The 18,928-nt window shown below is 37.6% G+C and overlaps 1 protein-coding gene across 3 annotated transcripts; it reads right to left on the bottom strand.

Moving 5' to 3' along the window:
• Positions 1-566: 566 nt before the first annotated feature.
• Positions 567-18,189, bottom strand: mier2 (mesoderm induction early response 1, family member 2). 3 transcript variants are annotated; one of them, XM_086162326.1, is made up of 14 exons: positions 18,104-18,189; positions 16,873-17,038; positions 14,196-14,309; positions 13,862-13,970; positions 13,300-13,379; positions 12,545-12,611; positions 12,359-12,448; positions 11,536-11,687; positions 11,340-11,421; positions 9,638-9,732; positions 9,361-9,491; positions 8,870-9,012; positions 4,400-4,496; positions 2,925-3,061 (listed from the first exon to the last, which is right to left on the bottom strand). In XM_086162326.1, the coding sequence occupies exons 2-13, from the start codon at positions 16,897-16,899 to the stop codon at positions 4,441-4,443; spliced, it is 1,146 nt and encodes a 381-aa protein (XP_086018452.1). In that variant the 5' UTR covers positions 16,900-17,038; positions 18,104-18,189; the 3' UTR covers positions 2,925-3,061; positions 4,400-4,440. The 3 variants fall into 3 exon arrangements, with proteins under 3 accessions (XP_086018449.1, XP_086018451.1, XP_086018452.1); XM_086162323.1 differs by lacking the exon at positions 4,400-4,496 and having other exon boundaries at positions 567-3,061; XM_086162325.1 differs by lacking the exons at positions 4,400-4,496; positions 12,359-12,448 and having other exon boundaries at positions 567-3,061.
• Positions 18,190-18,928: the final 739 nt, after the last annotated feature.

Here is an 18,928-nt window from a genome sequence, read left to right as displayed (position 1 = left end):
AATTAAAGCCCTGGTTTAAACTTTTCTGATATTTGATTGTGACTAATAGAAAATACATTTGCCAAAGCGAAACAATGGGTGTATCAGATGGAAATTCTTTCAGAATCACATTCACCCTATATACTCATTTTAGCACTTGAAAATAACAGGGATATCATAGACACCGTCCCAAAATTACCAACTACTTGCTGGTTCCAAGGATTCATATATAACTATTTTTACCAATCATCCGCCTCTCTGGGTGTGTGTGTGTGAGTGAAGGGGGTGTAGAAATGGCCATTATTATTGTTTTATTTCTCTCTCTGTGTTACAGGGTCTTCTGGCAGCTTGATGCTGACTCTGATAAAGCTTTTTCTTTTTTCTTCTAACAGAATTTTAACAGCCTTGTGCAGGGAGGGGTAAAATAGAAACAACAGTACATTCACTTGAATGCAACATGCAGCATGCAGATGTACAAGTCTTTGCTGCAGAGTTCAGATTCAACATTCACATTGAAAGTGTTCACAAAACTGTTCTCTGAGCAAATGCAGGCAGCTGCCTTAGAAATCAAATAAAAGCCAAACATGTTTATGTCCATCATTATTAATTTTATTTTTTTAATTACAAAACATAATTATCCTCATAACAGTATAGACAAAACCGTTGCAGTGCAACAGTATATAAATTGGTAAAAAAAAAAAAAAAAACAGGAGTCAAAAATTAACAAGGAAAGGCAACCACTATTCGTTTTCCTACTTTCATGGACTTGTCTTTTAACCCAGTCATGGTAGACAAAACAAAACAATCCAAGTAAATAGCAGCCAGAAATCTCAGAGGAAGCTCAGATATTTACAGACTGAAAATGAGAAATAAATAAGTCTGATCAGAACACAAGACCAGGTCTAAACCACCAATGACATCCCTCCTTTCCCTGAAGCCTATAATCTTTCATTGAGTATGACTGTTGACAATGGCATACAAGAACATACAAGGATCCAAACGGACAGTGTAAGCGGAAACAGGTACAATATATTAAATCATTAAACTATTTATTACAAACAAATCTCTTGTTTATCATCCACCTGCCATTGTACCCCAGTTCAGGAAGTGGATTTGCTGGCAAATTACAGACCTGTTTCAGGGAATCTGGGAATTAATCATAGAAGTATATAACTGGAAATATAAATAAATAAGGGTGTATCACTTTCCAGATGAAATTGATTCAGAATGCCGAAAAATTGTCTAAGTGAAGACAGCTTTAAAGATCTCAGGTTTGCATTTTATACACATTCTTCGTAAGCTTACCTTTTCCAACCCATATCTCGGAACACGCCGGTATATAATGCAAAACTATCAAGAAGCTTGGGTTTTGTTTTATTTTTGTTTTGTTTTTTCCTGAAAAAGTGCATCATAAACACTTGCAGGCGGGAGTAGCTTAGGTGATGTCCACAGCCCCTGGGCAGGCCCGAGGAGGATATCTGTCCCGTGACTCTCAATCAGTCAAGCAAGATGTGTGTGGTTGTCCGATCGCAGCATGTTAATTCTAAATGTACATATTTTATTTCATATGAATTATGCAAAATGTTAAATAAAAGGTTCTTAGTAGCTCTTAATAGTCAACATAAGAGGAGTGGAGATTATATATTATGTCAAAGCACTGTATAATAAATCTCTACAGATCTTAGAAAAGAGCCGAAGATGGAAACTCAAAAATAAGAAAGAAGTACAAATAAAACCTGCTACATGGATTTTATGTTCCAGCAAAGTTCATATTCAAACCTAAATGGTGAATATATTTTTTAGGAGTAGCTCTTCACATCAAAACAAAATTCTTGAGGAAGATTCAAGCCTCTATCACAGCAACAGGAGTGGAAAAAGAGGTTAAAAGTGAAGAAAAGCACAGGTGAAGAACTGACAGGAAACTTGACACCCATCTGTTTGAAACATTTCAATTCTAGTTTGAAACCAGGTGGATGGGCAAACTTTTCTCTGCACTCGGAATTCCAGCAGCTGTAAAACAGCGCTACAATCCTATGACCCCTCTTAAGTACTGCAGTACCGAGAGTCAGGTGCAATAGGAAAACCCTTACCTGTATTTAATTATTTGGGATCATAGTAGGGACAATTTTGAACAGGAGAACCGAAGGGTTCAATTAATATCGATGCGTCTTCACAATTTGAAAAGAAGTCCAGTTAACGCATTTTATCACAGAACAGCAAGAATCCTTCTCATACTGACAAATGTAAAAAAAAAAAAAAGAATAAAATTTGCTTCTCTTTTGATATAATAGTGTCTGCAGTCATCACCATTTGCACTGTTCAAACTTTATTATGGCCAATCAATAGGCTTGCCTATTTGCAAGTTGCAGTAATAAAATGCTAACAAAAGATAGTCTATACCTGAAAGCAGTTATTAACACCCTCATTATTCCAAAAAGGAATGAGGGTTCAACTGTTGTTGGAAAAAAACAAGGGTCCGACAGAGTTCCCCTATAACACAGGTAGGTGCATCCTTCTTTTTCCAGCAAAAGGAAAAAAAAGGCTTTGTTCTTGTTCAGTTTATCCCAGTGTATAACCGGTCCACGATCTTAGAGCAAACCACCCAGACGCGCACTCAATTTGGATTTTCCCATGTCGGATCACTGTATGTGAGGGCAGGGATGCTGGACGGTTGTGGAGTGCAGCAGGGTGGCACATGCCTTGAGGTGGGATGGGGGGACAGCAGGTGAGGCATGCAGCAGGCTAGCTCCCACCTGTATTCTACAGGGGAGTCAGTCTTATCCCTGGCAGCGCTGCATTCAGGACCCCCTGAAGTAAAGGAGACATCAGTCTTGTGCAGCTGGATGAAGCAAGATCTTGGGAGGTGGTGATCATCAGGCCGGCAGAAAGGGTTGCTGCATACACTATGGGCGCTCTGTGTGTAGGGCTGGAACCGGAGCTGGGCTCCAGCTGAAGGAAGAAAAGTGCCTGAGACAGAATCCTCGAGATTTTTCACAGGCAGCAGAGAGAAGGGACTTTGCAAACAGCTGTTGAGGACTTCTGACATCACACATTGTTGACAGCCCCATCACCAGCTCACCATCTAGAAATATCAAAAAAGAAAATTGAAAGTATAGTGGATTTGGCAAAATGGCTTTAACTTAGTATGTTACAGTTTTATTTGTTGCTTTATTAACATAAACATGTTTAGTTCAAGTTTTTAAAATTACTTCCTTTACATGTACTATAATTTATTGTGTCATATTTACTAAGGTAGTTATATTTGAGACTGCTTTTTACCAATTGATTTATAACATAATAATGGAAATTCTGGAACATCTTATCTTCCTATCAATGTAGGTGTGTCTATTGGACTATGCTCTATAACAGGATTATCAACAGGTTGATAATTGCAGTTCATATAAATGTGGTCGATTGTATTTTTTATGTACATGAGGATTCACAGGACATGCAGTAGGCATTTGACACCTTTTACAATGTGAAAAAGGCATGAAAAGCAGAGTAAGGGTGCATCTTAAAGGTGATTTCAAAAGAGTGGGATGTTGAACTATGACAGTTCAATTATCTTGCACATAAAAGTTAAAGCTATTTATTTCCAGCCACTTCATGATCTACTTTTTTATCATTGGGCCTCATGCAAGAACATTATATTCTTATCGTACTTGCTACACTTTATTCAAAAATGATATTCACTTAATCCCATGCATACTGGTAAACTTGCCCTTTAGTGAAAAACAAAAAAAAAATTACAATGGAATTGGTTTTCACAAGAATCCCAGAGGGATGTGGTGTGGGTGCCATTGATGGTTCAAGTCTTTTTTACTGATTATTATCTAATTCATAAAATTATAACTACAAATTCAAATGCTATTGTGATATATCTAACAAACACAGCAGTGCCAGAAATGACACAAGTCGAACTAAAACAAATTAAGACATACGCAATAACAGAAGAGTGATTAATTAGATTTCACTGGGGCTGCGCCACACCATTTTAGCAAAAAGGGGTGGGAAAAGACAGCCTCCTTTGAATTTAGATGCTAGAGAATCCGTCACCATAGGATTGACCGATGATAAATATGAGACGTGAATTAATCATATCAAATATGTGTCACAGAATATGCTGGAAAAACAGGACATTAGCTGTTAGTACACAAAACTGTGGTGATACACATTGGCCTTAAAGCAAAAAAAAAACTTCTAATACTAAAATATAAAACTCAAAAGTATGAACTTTGGACCTTTTTTCATGTTTAGCTTCACTCTTGTTAACTGTGGAGGTCTGTAGAAGACTTAATTTGAATCGTATTCAAAAGTAGTTGTTCCTGGATAATGAATCATGGTTTGCCTCTGTTGAGAGACATCTGGTGGCATGAGAGGCTCTTGCATGAGACCCATTCTCTCTTCAAGCCTTCTTTACCTGCAGGCCCAGCCTGCTTTCTGTGCCTTTCTGGACCAAGGTCATGGCTTTAAGAGAAAGCGGGGTGTTCGTCTGCGCCGGGGGCGGCCATCCTCGTCTGAAAGGCCATGTCAAAATGTGTGAAAAAAAAAACATACATGCACACAGACACACACGCAGGCACAAAACACAACACATAAAATGAATCAGATAATGAATACATGTAAAAATAAAATGCAAATTATGTAATCAAATTTGGAACGCCAAAATAGAAACTAAAATGCATAGTACTTCATGAAATGATGTGAAAATGTATTCTATCTTCTATTTTTGATTATTTTCGCAAAATTGGAACGTTTCAGATCACCCCAACAATTAAAACATAAAAATGACATAAGGAAACACAAGTTACAACTTTTAAACGATCATTCCATTGATGCATGGTAAAATCTTATTCAATGTCTAACCATGAAAAAATGCTCCCTCCCCCAAAACCTTGCCATGTTCAGCAGCAATAACCAAAATAAAATGTTTTTCATCCATACATACTTTAACAAAGGAACAAGAGGCCAGAATTTCTTTAAATGTTAATTCGAGTTACTACTTTTTAACGAATCAATCAACTATACTTTTAGATGAATGTTAGTGGGAGGCAAAATGTAAGTGCTTCATCTCGGTTCTTCACTTTTTAAGATCATGGCTCAAACTGTGGTACCCTAGAGCCCAGAACCATGGCCATAACTGTGTAATTATTTTCAAAATAATATACTTTAATTATGTCCCTTCATATCTGTTTGGGTTTTTTGGAAAAAACAGTGGAAATGTGACAAATATACAAAAATAGGAGACACCTGAGCAAAACAGGAATGTAACATTTTTCACAAGAGCCCATTTAACATGCAAAATAAATGTATACGTGTATATGAAAATGTGTCTGGGAATGTAAAGTATGTCTTTGAAAGATGGAAACCATGGCCCTTTTTAGAGCTCATGTTTTAAAACCTTTAGTATTTTAGGCCATATATTTGTTTATTTAGATTTTGAGAACACAGCAATCACACTATGATACAGGATAAGATAAGTGGTCTGAAATGGCCAAAATTTGCACCAGAAAATTGTTTGTTTGCAGTGACAATGTAAACAAGGGCAGCCATAAAGGCCACTGCAATTTCGGGTATTCCATGGCTTAGAATCCTTTAGTCCATCAATGAAATAGTCAAGTTAGAAGAGCGGGTATATACAAAGCAACTGGCCACAAAGTAACTTGTCATATATTTATCAAAATAACACACACACACACACACACACACACACACACACACACACACAGTCATAACATATGAACCACATGCCCATTAAAGTACTGTAATTTCCAGACAATAAGCCACTACTTTTTTCCACACACTTTGAACGCTGCAGCTTAAAACTATTATGCGGCTAATTTATGGATTGTTTAGGGCTAATGAGCTCCATGCCACCAAAACATTTAGCCTCATCACATTGGACCACTGAAATTACCGTGAAATTCTGAGGCCATTCAATTCCAACACTGAGGAAAACAACTTTAATGGTTTTAGTGTAAAGGTGGAACATGAAGATAGCGATCAGCTGGAGTAGGACAAAGCAGGGATAGAAAATGGATAGATGGACTTTTCATTTTGTTATTTATTATCCATCTTTTCATTGACTGTGTTGCAGGCACTGCTTGGAAAAGAGTATTTCAGTATGTGTGTTACCAGTATATATTTGATTAAAAGAAAAGATCTGTATAAATATCTCATGTTACAATGTGAACAGCTGCAGCTTGTGGCCTCTACATGTACACATATATATGTTTATCTATTTATTTGTTTCACCAGTGGCGACTTATATTACAATGCCCTCAATAGACTGGAAATTACAGTACTAAAGTACAAGTTCACCTTTCACTGCACTAAAGACCCCTGAACGCATGCATGCACACACACTAAATCATCGACATGATTCATACACCAAAGCTATCTTCTTCCATTGCTCTCTGGTCTCGCACTGATGTCAATGTAATGTAACCAGTGTAGGTTTTTTTGGTAGTGGTCATCATGAGCGTATTGGTCTACAGTTACACAGGTCCATATATAACAAAATGCAAGGCCCTGTCTGTTGACCTTTGTATAGTGAATATATTGGTGGACAGAAGCTGGAATTGGAGCTTCCAGGCAAGAGGTCTAGAGAAAGACCAAAGAGAAGATTTATGGAGAAGAAGAAGTCTAAGGGCATTGTGTTTAGGGCTTAAACACTGGCCACAAGGCAGCTAGTTTACTTGTGGAACACAAATGTAAAAACCAGAGGAAGGGTGAACAGTTTTGATGTCCACCTGCTTTAGAGAAAGCCCCCATTATCAAGTTAAGCTGCTGCTGGACTAATTTTTCAACATGAGATTGTACCCACCAATAGCAAATCACTATTGACCAAGATAAATGTAATTCTTTAATTAACTTTGGATCGTGCCATCAGTTTCATTGGTAAGTAATGACAAAATAAACAAACAAACAAATGCCAGACATGTCCTGAAACCAGATAATGTATATGTTACACCCCAAAAAATTATTAGTACAATAGTTTCTCAAGAGAAAAAGACACAGGATCAAGACGACAGCATTATGCCAGAAGCCAGAAAGGCTTTTGCCCCCACTTCAGAATCTCAAACTATATTTCCCATTCCTGTAACTATCATATAGAAAAAGGACTCAAGCAAGGGTAACCCTAGGATTCAAAACGATCAATATTACTCCTTTGAGGTGAAACTCAATACATTCTGCAAGACCGCGTTGAAAACAGACAGATGTTTTTATGGAATCCAAATACCATTCTATTATGAATATTTAAAAAAACATTTCCACATGCGCTTTCAACAATACTGATTTCACAAAATCCAAATTAAGAGAACTGGATGAACAGTAAAGTTCATCACATGCTGGATACTTGTTCTCTTCAGCATCCGGACAAGGAAATAACTGGATAACAAAACAGACAATTAGAGATGGAAAACAATCAAAAAAGCAAATCACCTCATCTCCATACGCTTAGCTAAACAATTAAATAAAAAGTAGAAATGCTTTGATGATCCCAAGGAGGGGTAACACCAGAAATGTCCATAATTTCAAAACATGATGATCGACAAGAACCTCCAGTAAGGCGAGCATAAGCAGCTGTTCAAAGTCCTAAGAAAATCAACCCAAAATCACCATAACTGGACCCTGTTCAGTGAAGATTCAATCACGACAAAACCACAGGCGATACCATTTCTGTAACAATGCCTCTTGTTACTTCAATGCCTTACACCCAGGCAACGCCATTCTTAAACTACCTGATGAAACCATAATCACTCTTTTGACCACCAAGATCAATGTAACACCACACGGCAAAAAAGTGGAGGGCTCAGGAATGTGGTGCAACAACAACCACAAAAAAACATGTTTTTATTTTCAAGCTAATGACAGACTGATCGAATGTTGACCCTTGAGACCTTTTAGTGGTACTCTGCACAGTAACCTTTGCGTAACACCATTATAACTGCATTGGACTGTTTCCCCCGGCAACTCAGAAGAGCTTCCCGCACAGCTGCAACGGTCAAGGTGGACGAGATAAGAGAGGAAAAATCTTGATCAAGTGGTGTTTTGCAGGTCAAAGTGAGGCTTTTAACATCACAGAGAACTTGCTTTTCCCCAGTCTTGTCAGACTGGAGGACATTCAAGTCTTTGAAGAGAAACAAATCCACTCAAGAAAATTCACTTACAACAGGGATTTAGGGTGTGAAAAGGGAAGAACGGGGGCTCACTTAACCTTTTCCATTAACAAATTATCAGGGTCCAAACCATAACCTGACCACTGAGTATGTTGGAGTACCAGCTCCTGTCCACGTGTTGTGTTGATCCCCAAGCCAGAAAGTCTGCAACATAAATTTTAACGCTTGGTGCAACTGTTAATTAAAGTTTATCGGTATCCGATATTTGGAATAACTCAACCCACCTCGCCTGTAAATATGCGTAAAAGTACTTATCAGTTCCAACTTGAAAAATAAAGACCCTTCAAAGAAGGGTGCAAATATTTCAAGGCCAAATTGATTGCGAGCATGTAATGAAAGTAGCTTATGTGGATGGGTAGTATGTGAAGGTCCAATTAACTTTTGTGGCATCCCAGTTTATACACTTTTTCTTTAATTGGTTAAAAAAACAAAAAAGGTGTCTGTGGTGGCTGCTTTCCAAGCTGGACAGACCCTGAGGTTCCTTGACTTGTGAAGAGTCCCACCTACTGTTATGGTAAGACATATATGCTTTATTGAAGAATACAGTCAATTACTCAACTTTTCCCCAAAATGGAATTTGGACATTATACGATGATTTTAACGACTGATCTTAGTGAACTTAATACTGATAGTCTACTTATTTCTGTATAGTATTTTAGGGACTACATGAGGTTCCAGTGGAATCTGCTTAATTGTCAAAGGTTCACCTTGTTTGTCCAGGTCCAGACTTGACCTTGGAGGTAATTGGGACTGTAGCTTTCCAGGTCCTGTTGCACTATGAGTCAATAAGCAAGAGGAATTATTGCTACTCTCCATTTCCCCAGCCACCCCATCTTGATCTCCATCTTCCCTGCAACACAAAACACCACATGAGTCAGCTAATAAGTTCTATTCCTCATACCAGGCTCTGCCTTATGACATCAAATATTCAAATTTGAAACACAATAAGTATATGTTATGCTAATAATTCCAAGCGTGAAAGCCCCTCCTCTGCCTTCATCATTTCCTAATCCCTCTGCATGCTGGGTTCCCTCTTTATATTATTTGAAAGACTCTCCTTCAGCATTGTAGCATGCTGAATAGCATAAATAAATATGGAAAATTCCAAGAGATCAGAAAGGCCAGACACACATTATATGATTAGTCAGAATACAGCATGACTAGACAGTAATTTAATTAGTGTGACAGCAATACTCACATGCTCCCTGATTGCAAGCTGTACTTTTTGCGACTGAGCCTCGTGGCTTGTTGTGTAAAGTACTCATGGCGCTCAGACTTCTTCCAAATGTAGTAATACTCCACACACTCACCCACTGAACGCGTTCGTACCTGAATGGAAGGAAAGCACTATTTTCCTTTGATTCTCTTTGGCACATACATACTTAGGTCATCAAAGATCAAGACCACAAAAAAAAATAGCAGAGGAAAAAGGAAAAGGTAAAAGGAAAACTGTCAAATCTCTCTTTAGCTCTTACCTTATTCGCTTGGATGAGGTGAAAGTTTTTCCCGTAAACTTTATAGCCATGCTCAAAGTTCCTACACTCCTCTTCACTCCAGGCACAAAGCTCTTCTAATGAAAGCAATTCAAATTTTTCAGAATTATGGACATATAATTTCAGTGGAAATGACTTGATGTAACAATTAAACAGAAGAATTTTAAAAATGCAATTAAAAGTACTTTGGCAATTTTACTGCTTAATTTACTTAAGTTACATTTTGATTTACATAATATATCTTGAAGTCCCCCACCCTCACTGCCCAAGTTCCAGCCTTGGGCTTCATATATAAACTCCATCGAGACTCAGGATTAAAAGGCCGCAAGACTATTATAGTGATTTGTTCCTCTGCAGCGGGTGTTATGTAGGAGATTGTACATGGTAAAATTTTGCAGTAACGGTCATTTGTTCAACTCGATTCTCCTAAAATTCCATTTATTTTCTTCAGTATGCATTTTTGCAAACTCAAAGATAAGTTCAGATTTTATGCCACATTGGACTTCGAGGATATTACGGTATCAAATACTGGCAACATATCATCTACTAAACTTAAATGTGTGCTTTCAGTTCATGAATTAGTACTCTCCTATCCATGTTTCTGCTCTATGCTATGCACATCTGCACTATGCAGATCATGATTTACTTGATAAAACATTAAATGCCGTAAATTTAACTGTCTGAGACCCACTGTGTGTTACTTATTTGTGGCATGTTAATGGGAGTATGTTTCTTATTTGAGCAGGTGATAAAAATACACTTAAAAGGTATTCAAAATTTAGAGTTAAAGAACAGGAGAGAAAAATTACAAATTATTCTTATGTAATTTCTGTGAGACCTCTTTTGTAAAAAAAACTCCAGCCAGAACATAGGCACTATAGCAAGTAGACAAACTTGAGGGCGAAAAAATAAATGTGTTGCAGAAAGCAGGCCTAATTGCAATTAACAATCTGTTATGCGGCTTAAGTACATTCATCAATCAGTCCAATGGATCAATTGAGAGCTTCTCAGCCCAGTGTGACTGACTCGTGTCCGCATGAATACTGCATGGATGCCTCAATAGCAACAGAGCACAACAGAGCCTCAGTTCAAGCAACAACAAACCACCAAACTGTTTGCAACAAAAAAATGGGCTGTTAAAATATGAAGTAAGACTTTGAATTTGGGCTACAGAATACATTAGCAGCCTTAATGCTACATTGAGATATTTTACACTCACTTGATTTAGTGATTTTCGGTTAAGTTTTACAGAATTACAGAATTATCGAACCATTCAAGAATTTTTAAAGTAGTGTAATGACAAAAAGCATATGGTGTGAAGCAGTCAATAGTCTACTGAAAATTATGGGACGAAATGTCGACTGGCAGTGTAGATTTGAGGCATCAATTTAATATTTAACAGTGATTCACTTGATAATTAGCCCAATAGAAATTCTGGTCATCTCTAGTCAATACCCCCTGCAAAGTAAGTTTGAGACAACTTGAAAAAAAAACAGTCCCATAAATTCTAAATTTACTTGCCAACCCTGGACTGCAATTTTAGGAAACTGGACAAGTCTGAAGTTTGTGAATTCAGTATTTTCAAACCCTTCAGACAAAGTCTGGGATGACTGAGTTAAATTGACAAGTTGAATATATTTGCATGGAGTATAAAAATAAGTTTGAACAAGAAGAAGCATCTTACCACTGAAAACTTTCACATTGAAATGTAATCGTCTTAGTGCCTCTTCTACATTGAAGTTGCATTTCACTAATTCATACAGTGCCTAGGAAGAGAGAAAAAAGGAATTTTGGATATTTCCCAAAACAAACACAAGACAAAAAAATAGAATTGAAAATCATCATTTTTGAAAGTCAGCATCCTCTTCTAAAAGCACTACCTGTTCATTGTCTCGTACTGTGTCGCCAAGGCTTTGTTTATAGGGTGCCCTCTCCTGGCCACAGGGTCGCTGTGCATTAAACAAAAAGTTCTCTACTTCCTGTACAGGCAGAACATCTGGCATCCACAACAACTGGTCCTCACTATGGTATACTGAGCAGAGTAAAAGAGGAGAGAATGACACAAAGAAATACAGAAAATATAAACTAGTTAGATGGTAAAGGGTGGACAAAATGCTTTTTTAGAGAAAATAATGTCTTTCAAATCACACATTTTTTGTAGGATCATTTTTGATGGCCAAATTTAATTATGAGATAATTCCCGATGCTTAGATAATGTACATATAGCTCACAGATTCTACAGAGTTCAAACATTTTTGACAATAATTACACTGTGGGCATCTCTTACAGAAATTGTACACAAGTGCAGTATATGCATGCAGAGGAAATCAATTTTTGAAAAGAAATATTTTTCAGCAATTTAGTTTACAAAAGACATATGTGACTGAAAAAAATCACTGCTTGCTTTGCTAAACTTAGTACACAGTTGCTGCATATTAACTTTTCTTTAGAAAAAAATGAAGATCTCTATCAAAAATAACTATCCTAATGACTTAGTCAAGGATAACAAAAATATGGAGACAGACCACCAGCCAGGAAACCCTCAAGACACGAATCTAACTTATAGCAACTGTCATCGCAAGAAAAACTGTGCTGGCTTCTACTGTCAACATAAGAAAAATGGTGCTGCCTGCAATTTAACTCAACTTATAGTGTGATTAGTATTATTATGAGATTGTTGTTGTTAATAGGAGCCTCATTAACCTCTTATATTTTTGTTGCATGGAGAGATGAAAGCACTGTCCTGGTAACCATCATTAGGAGCCTGTGGATAATCTGAGCTGGACTGTGTTTCTATAACGGTCATACAACAAATTCACATTGGAATTTTCTACAATCTACGCACAGCACTTTTGCATTACACTAGTAAAAAACACAACTGTTGCTCACCTTTCTCTTGGTTATACAGACTGAGTGGAGGAATTTTTGCCTGGTACATAGAGCCAACCATGATCTCCTATGAAGGAGATCAAAGGAATAGTTTAATCAGTAAAATGCATCATAACTAATAGATGTATTGTAAATTGTGTAAGTCTGCAAAAGCAATAGGCTTATAAATTGTGCTGAGGATCCTCTATTGTCCTGTTTATGAGGGCCACATTCTGCAGTCTTTTTTTTTTTTCTACATAGAAGGGAGATTTACTCTAGACTTCATCAACCCGTGTTTCATAAGTGTCAACTATTCCTGACTATGATTATGCACAGTTCAGGAGAATAGAACATATTTCCATTTAACTTCAAGCATCCAAACCAGTCACTGCTGGTAAAATCAGTAATTATTGTATCATTGATTGATTTACGGTAGTAATAAGTAGAGATTCTATTTGCTTAAATGCATTTCAATGCAGCAGAAATGTATTCAAAACAAAGAATAAACAAGAGGACAATGCCAAATAAAAAAAAATACTCAGGAAAAACAAGGTGAGTGAGACCAGGTTTAGAGAGAAATTTAGAAGTTGTGTTAATGTTCAATCTTAGTACTAAAGTTTTTGTCAGCCTTCCCATCAGACACATTCAGGTCTAGATTTTAATATCATATATAATTTTTATGTTTATTGCCTCAGAATAACAAGCATAACTGTATTCATACATCATTCCTTCCAATACTTCAGTGAGAAACAAGGGTGATATTATCATTTATCTACCTTGTGTTCTTCATTGGTGGGAAGAGAGGCATCATCAGAGTCCTCTTCTGATGAGCTGACTAAGGTGTCTTTGTCTCCAGCTGAAAAGACAATATTAGAAGAAGACAAAGTAAATCCATGTGATAAAAAGCAATAGCAAGGCTTTGTTGGCATGGGAAAAACTCCTAAATCATGTTCAAACACTAAATTTCAAATAAAGTGAAGCAAGAAAGAGAAATATTATCAACTATTCTGGCACTTCTACAATCTGATGTCATGTAATTGTTTGGGCAGAGAACATATATGTTGGCATAAAGAATGTCTGAACTTAGAATAAAAAAAGGAGTAAACAAACAGACAAGAAATACCCTGCATTATAAACTCTTCCAAGTCAAATCAGTGAATTGTAGTATGTATTTAAATATAAAGCATCTCAGACTGATTAAATTAAGATGTTTAACAGATATTTTTCTGGGCTATACATTTGAGTTATTTCACTTCAAAATTGCCTACAATGTTAAGTTTGGTGTTAGGCATGTTAATGAAATGCTCTTGCAAACCTTCTAACCTTTTTGTGACTTACTTTGGAGTTGATACAGCAGATCTGAGGTGTTTGAGGTGACCGAAGGGGTGAGATCATTAGCTGATAATTCCTCCTTCCCTCTGGGAAAGAGGTTCTCAGGTAACTGGTCCTAAGACACCAGACCCACCAAATTGTGTAATCCATCAAAGAACGCCATTGACAAGACAAATATATATATTTGTAATATATATATATATATTTAATATTTATATTAATATATGTATTGACCTCCAACAATCAGAATTCATTAAGTCAGTGTGAATAAAGTAAATGAATTGGATGAATGGAATTTAGGGGCAAGGTATGGGATAGTGCACCTCATGTGGTCCCTCACCTTGTCAAGTGTTGTGTCTGGCAGACTTGTAGCCCCTTGACAGTTCTGCTTCTCTTGATCTGACACTGTATAGCCATATAAAGCCAGCAGCTTCTCCAAGGGAAGCTCACTAGCCTACCAATGACAAATGAAAGAGAGCTATGAATGGTTGAGGGAAGATGTAGAATTAGACCAAAATATATGGTTTACAATTGTTCTTTCCATACTTCTTGAAAATACCCTCCACTGAACTCTCAACTTGTAGTATTATTGAAAGATCAGGGAATTTTTAAACAAAGAAATTCAGCAACATGCTGAAGACAAATGTTTAAAACACAACTAAATGAAATATGACGTACAGTTAACAAACATCAATCCAAACTGGTGATTACTGGGTGTTTGCTTCAAGATACACAAGATTCACTCAATTTAACTTCTGAATTACAACACATCCACAACTGCACAAGGAAGAAGTTCATAACTACTTTCAGTGTTGCAAAGCCCCTGTGATACCAGGGTGCTGTTAAGAAAACAATATTTTTTTACCCAAAAGTTCAGACCATACGAAAAGGATTTGTAGTCGAAACTGAAAAATATTATCACTGTAATTACATAAAAGGTGAAAAGAATGAACAGCCTTTATGAGATGTATGAATGATGGATGAGAGTTTACTGCATAAGACCACTCACTGTTGTGCTATATTCCTGCCTTTTTTGTTCATGACTGATTTTGGCTCAGATCAAATGTAAGTGAAATTAGGCTTTGTGGAGTTCAAAAAACTTTTTACTCAAGGCAAGATGTTTTGTAACTCTGTGCTATTGTTGCTTTTTTATTTAAAGTTGTTTCAATTCAAATCATACATGTATATGCAGCCAAGCACAAAGTACAGGTACAGCCCAGACTGGTGGAGGATGATGTAATGGTTGTATTTTTCCACCTTTCTCCACACGGGACCTTTGCAGATCAGCCAGTGATCTTTGGGGTCTTGGTTGCCGCTCTTACCAAGGCTCAGCTGCCCTGACTACTCAGTCTAGCTGGGCGGCCAGCTCAGGGGAGCGTCCTGGTTGTCCCATGCTTCTTCTATTTCAATATTATGGAGGGCACTGTGCCCTTAGAAACATTCAATGCGGCAGAAATTTTTTTGTAGCCTTGACCAGCTCTGTGCCTTTCTACAATTCTATCCCTGAGCTCTTTGGGCAGTTCCTTTGACCTCATGGCTCTTATTTGCTCTAAGACACACTATGCTGTATGGCCTTATTCCGGCAGGTTTGTGCCTTTCCAAATAATTCAAAATCAATTTGATTAAACCCAGCTGAACTCCAATGAAGGTCTAGATTTATCTCAAAGACGCTTAAAAGAAGTGGAACACACCACAGTAAAATGTGTCACAGGACAAGGTCTGAATACTTTTGTCCATGTGAATTTCATTTTTTTGACCTTTATGACTTTAAATGACCTTTAAAGACTTTCACAAATGGCTGCAAAGATTGAAAAATTGAAGAGGGTCTGAATAGTTCTCGAATGGACTATTCATAAATGTATAATGAGAATCAATGTGTCACTATTGATTAATGAATATAATCCAGCTCAATCGACAGTCAGCTTTCTCCAGTTCTCTTAGCCTTCTATCATCAAAACACAACAGAACTTCCATGAGAAGAACTGAAAACAATTTTACATTAGAGTTGGATAGAAGTGATAGTTGACACAAGAAATAGAAATGATATGATTGTTTTGAGATAATGTGACCCCTACATTAAACTTGAAATGAATATAACTTGTTAAATTAACACAGAGGTTCAAAACACATTCAGTCCTTGGAAAAGGAAATAGTGTCTGTATTTATTTGCATATGTAACAAGGAGGTACTGTTTCAGGTGGGCAACTGACACAGAATACCTTAATGTGAGTTGTAAATGCTTGCACTTCAAACAGTTCACGACTCACTGGATGATTTAATATCAAAGCAAAACATGCATTTTGACATGGACCATTGCCCACTCCGCAGGGTTTATTTGCAGTTGATTCACAATTGCCTGTCGAATCTGTCTCATTCAACAAAAATCAATGAAAAAAATTGTAAATTTTAATTGTAAATTTTTTATTGTTTTTTAGTTTGCAATTCTCTATCAAAACAAAAGTATCCGTTATAAAGTCTGGCGCCAGTTTTCCACTACTTTGGTTATTGCTGCTTTTTGGTTATGCCACGATTTATTTGAAACACTGCTTCAAATCCCATTGGTAGATTTCAGGTAATACAATGATTTTTCTGCTCTGTCACCTTTATTTGACCGTTAAAGTTGGCCCTTTTATCATGAATAAGAGGGTTTTAATTAATCAGGTTGTTTTGTATGTCTTTTGTTTGTTCGTTTGTTATGTTCTGTATGGCAATCACAGACTTATTAGGTAACCCATTTGGTATTTTTTGAAATTTCTGAGTCAAATTAAGCCTTGTGAGAGAATTTTACAATTTTTTCAATATAATAAAGTAAGAACATGCAGATAAGAACGTCCAATGGACCCACTGCATGTTTTTAGAAACCAGGGGCAAAATAATACCCACTCTAAATGCAATGAGTACTGCAGCTGAATCAACTAACTATTTTCAGTATTCAAAGAAGGTACTTGGGTGAAGAGAATGTGGGTCTTATCCTGCAGCTAACTTATGCACAGAGACAATATATGAATTGAACTTACAGTCTGGGGTTGTGCTGCCATCTTCATGAGGTAAGGAGAGATCCTCTCCAACTATTATTAAGACTTCCGCGTCTCCTGCTGAGGGTCTTCATTTCTGGGCCTCAGGATCTCTACTGGGCTGTGACTTCTGCAGCTGGGTTTAGAGGCCTTTCAGCCTCCTTTGGGCCTGACAGATATTCAAAGTCCACATTAGAAGTCGTGTCAAACAGCGTGTAGGGATGTATGAAAATCTCCAAGTGCATCTGAAGCACATGCATGCCCATTTACACACAGATATCATATAAAGGATCCAATTTTAGACATTGTGTGTGTGTGGGGGGGGTCTGATTTCTGATCCTTGTTATATGACATTTCTGTGCTAAAACAAGTGTAGCCAACCCATCAGACTGTCACTTAGCAAACGTTAGGAATCCTCTTAACACCGTCAACAACGCATTTTATGCATGTAGCATTAAAGATATGCTATTAACAATAGTTATTCCCCAAAAAACGAGGAGACACTTCAACCTCGAATTCAGACCACAATAATTCATCGACAAAGGAGGCGTGCAGGTGAGGCCAAAAAAAGTTCAGAGCCGAAGAGAAATGAGTTACTGAGGTAAATCCAATGCTGCTCTCATACCCCACGAGTTACTTTGCACTTTAGACGCCACTCTTCGTAGGAGAAGCAGTAGTGAAGAATCGTTGTAAAACAACCGAACTATTTAGGCGAAGTTCCTGTCCCAGTCCGTTGGGTGCTGTCTGTCTGACCAGGGGCGCTTTCCTGTGACTTGGTGCTGAACGTCTCTTCCTCTCCCCGGCTCACTCCGAGTGGCGCAAGAAGGAAATAACTAGTTCTCAATTTCTCCGCGAGAGTCGTTCGCAGTTGAAGCCTGCTAAGTCACGTCCCCTCTCCCAACTTTTTCACCCGACCTACTCGGTGAAATAGTTCAGCACCACGGTGTTAGACCCCGCCGGGCTGCCTATTGTTTTCTACGGTGTAACTATCAAGGCAGGGGGAATGGCTCTTTAACGCCAAGAACGCGGAGAGAGACGATACGCCGGAGAGCTTCTCCATTTCTTCCTCTCCTTTCTAGCTCTAAATCCCCCGTAGCTTTCTTTCCCCCCCGCGCTCGCTTCCCGGAGAAACCGCCGACGGTCGTGGGTACGGTCCTTCTTGACACAAGCCTAGAAAATCGAGCCAGTTCCCCTATCATCTGGGTCATTACATTCCTCGTTTTCGCCCACTTACCTCCGCCGCCATTCCGTTTCTGCGTAAGCTGAGTATTGCCCGGATGTTGTAGGTCTACTCTTCTCCACGGCTCTGTTTGTTGCGACTCAGCAGCCACTGCTAGTTCAGGTACGGGACTCCCTGACGGCAGTTTATTTTGTAGCGGAGTCTCATTTTAAAAATTAAAGTTAAGAGAAAAATATATTTTGCCTTTTTATTTCGCTTTTTTTTCCCAATACCCCTCCCTACTGGCGGCAATTCAAAACTTTGGCGTCTGCCGCTGTTACATTTTTCAAATATATTATGGGACACACTCACACACAAAGATATCAACTACTGTTCATTTCTCGGCTTTTAAACAAAGTAAGATATTTTGAATTAATCCATAAAAACAATTCACAATATTAGTCGACACCCCCAGCACACACTACTCTATAGGTTCTGGTCGGAATGAGGGTATTGAACCTGCTGGTCACAGTAATTAAATCTGTAAACTTCTCCAGAGTCAGTAAATACTAGAAAATTATGATGTATAGATAAATTATAAGATTATTATTAGTTTGATTATTGACAGCTGATCAACCAATTCCAATCACTTGTTTGGAGAAATCCAGAGGGACATAAGCTTGAGAAAAAAACAAACAAACATGATCTGCATCTTTCCTTATGGACGCACACGCATTTGTCTGATGCCACCTTTAGTTTTTGTTTTTGTGTTTGAATTTTTTTTTTTTTCTCAATTTTTTCATCAGCGGTGCTCTTTCCTGGATGTCATTCAAACAAAGGCAAAAGATGTAAAGGGGTAAAAATAGGAGGCAATGTTTGACCAAAACGTTTTCACTTTAG

Source organism: Fistularia commersonii, chromosome 16 (assembly GCF_037954325.1).
Source record: "Fistularia commersonii isolate RoL2024-O1a breed Wild chromosome 16, RoL_Fcom_v1.0, whole genome shotgun sequence".
Classification (NCBI taxonomy): domain Eukaryota; kingdom Metazoa; phylum Chordata; class Actinopteri; order Syngnathiformes; family Fistulariidae; genus Fistularia; species Fistularia commersonii.
The sequence above is the reverse complement of the archived record's forward strand: the minus strand, read 5'-3'. Positions and strand labels throughout refer to the sequence as shown.

Excerpts from the sequence above, each read along its gene's own strand:
- mier2 (XM_086162323.1), bottom strand. The coding sequence starts at position 16,899 with ATGAAGATGGCAGCACAACCCCAGACT. Across the intron at positions 13,971-14,195 it reads CAGACACAACACTTGACAAG|GACCAGTTACCTGAGAACCT; the intron begins GTGAGGGACCAC and ends CTGGTGTCTTAG. Across the intron at positions 9,013-9,360 it reads AGCTTGCAATCAGGGAGCAT|GGAAGATGGAGATCAAGATG; the intron begins GTGAGTATTGCT and ends TTTGTGTTGCAG.